Here is a 1,839-nt window from a genome sequence, read left to right as displayed (position 1 = left end):
AACACTAAAACATCATAAAATTCTCATCAACAAAAAAATAATAAATCTCATAGAAATATTTCCTTGAATATTGTATTGTCAACATTTCCCTGATGACAACAATCATTTCGATAAATAATGATCTGACAGAGACATTACTAATTCAGTTTCCTCGACGGCATTCACTGACTCTGGAACAGAAGACAGCATTTGCCAAACCAATCTTTGGAATGAGACAGGACAAAGTAACAGTTATATTTAACTATGAAAAGGTTTAAGTCAATGTAAACAGAGGAAGAAATATCAGTTATCTTCCTTGGTAATCTTACAGGTACCAAATAACGTTCAACATACAGAGATGACTGTATACTCCGTCGATAGAAGAGATAGAACCCAAGTGTTTTCAGTATTGATAAAATGCTACTATCCTTCCCCTACACGAACTGTATCTGGAACATGGAACACAATAGAAGAACTTTTAATCATGGCATCGTTTCATGGTCTCTATACAACAGGATTCTATTCAAAATTGTTCACAGGATGAATAGTACCGCTTTCTAATCCTCCTGAGCGAACTTGGGTCGCATCTCTCCTTTCCTTGCCATGCCGCCTGCTGGCCGCCGACTGACGAACGACGCTCCTCCCCTCGGTGCGCGCAGGCTGACTCCGCCCACATCTCAGCAGGTCTACCAATCACAATCAAAGCCCCGCCACTCTAGCACCCCAACAACCAATCATAATGGCACTCGCAACGCAAATAATTGAGTGAGCCAGCTATCAGTTGATTGTTTGATTTTTGTAACTATTCGATTTGAAATCCGATCCAATAGCAGTTGTAGAGTTGTAGTTTGTATCTGAGGGCGAGTGTGTGTGTCTTGGTGGTGGCGCGCGGACGTGTATACGACTCGGACTCGCTATGAGTACGGAGGCCCTCATGGAGCCTAGCGCTGTCCAAGGCGGACGACCTGCGGCTTCATCGCCGCAGCACAAAAGTCCCTCTCCTCCGTCGTCGACTTCGCTCGCGTCGCACCTACTAGCGGCTGTGTCGCAAGTCCAGAGCCTAACGTCGCAACTGCCGCCCTCGGTGCCCATACCAACGTCGTCGCCACCTGGATTGGGCGGCTACAGGCATGGCATGCTCGGAGGGGGTATCCCTCCACAGTTTCACTTGGGTCCCGATCCTCCCATGTCCTCGATTTTGGCCGGCCTCAAAGACTTTCCCCGTCAGTACCACTCGCCACCGCCTGTGCCATCCTCAGAGAGTCATGAATGTAAAATCGTGGACTATCGCGGCGCAAAAGTGGCAGCATTCATTATCAATGGCGATACAATGCTATGTCTACCACAAGCCTTCGAGTTATTCTTGAAGCACTTGGTGGGCGGCCTCCACACCGTGTACACAAAACTCAAGCGACTGGGAATCGAACCCATTGTATGCAATGTTGACCAGGTCCGCATCCTGCGGGGCCTGGGTGCCATCCAACCCGGTGTCAACAGGTGCAAGCTGCTCTCAGTTAAACACTTCGACGTCCTCTACAAGGACTGCACAACAGCCAGGTACGTGTGACGGAATTAAAGATGTTTGTTTTTATCATGGCATTGTGTTAGAGAAGCCTGCAGTCAGTGTTTCTCCCTGTAGCATCTCGCTCACTTTTTAGGAGTGAGGCAGTGCAGCATGAGCATACTTAACTTAGTGATCTGGTGCAACAAGAAGTAGTTCCTGTAGCGTAACCGTGTATGGTGTATAGCGATATGTTTTGGTGTTCGAGCTCCATTCCTGGTCATCTGAATGTCCGTTAACAAAATCGTGATTCAAGTGGATGGAAGTTTTTCATGTTAATAGTTAAACTCCTTAGAAAA

General features: G+C 46.9%; 1 protein-coding gene across 1 annotated transcript in view; it reads left to right on the top strand.

Annotated features, from left to right (window-relative positions):
• Positions 1-793: 793 nt before the first annotated feature.
• The window catches only part of LOC119587040 (dachshund homolog 1-like), a gene marked incomplete in the record, with an annotated part of 60,882 nt that continues 59,836 nt past the window's right edge, over positions 794-1,839 (top strand). Inside the window, 1 exon segment of the mRNA XM_037935788.1 lies at positions 794-1,536. Within this exon segment, the coding sequence (XP_037791716.1) occupies positions 896-1,536 (641 nt within the window).

Source organism: Penaeus monodon, chromosome 22 (genome assembly GCF_015228065.2).
Source record: "Penaeus monodon isolate SGIC_2016 chromosome 22, NSTDA_Pmon_1, whole genome shotgun sequence".
In the NCBI taxonomy this organism is placed as follows: Eukaryota; Metazoa; Arthropoda; class Malacostraca; order Decapoda; family Penaeidae; genus Penaeus; species Penaeus monodon.
Note: the sequence above shows the minus strand (reverse complement) of the source record. Positions and strands in the feature narration are given on the sequence as shown.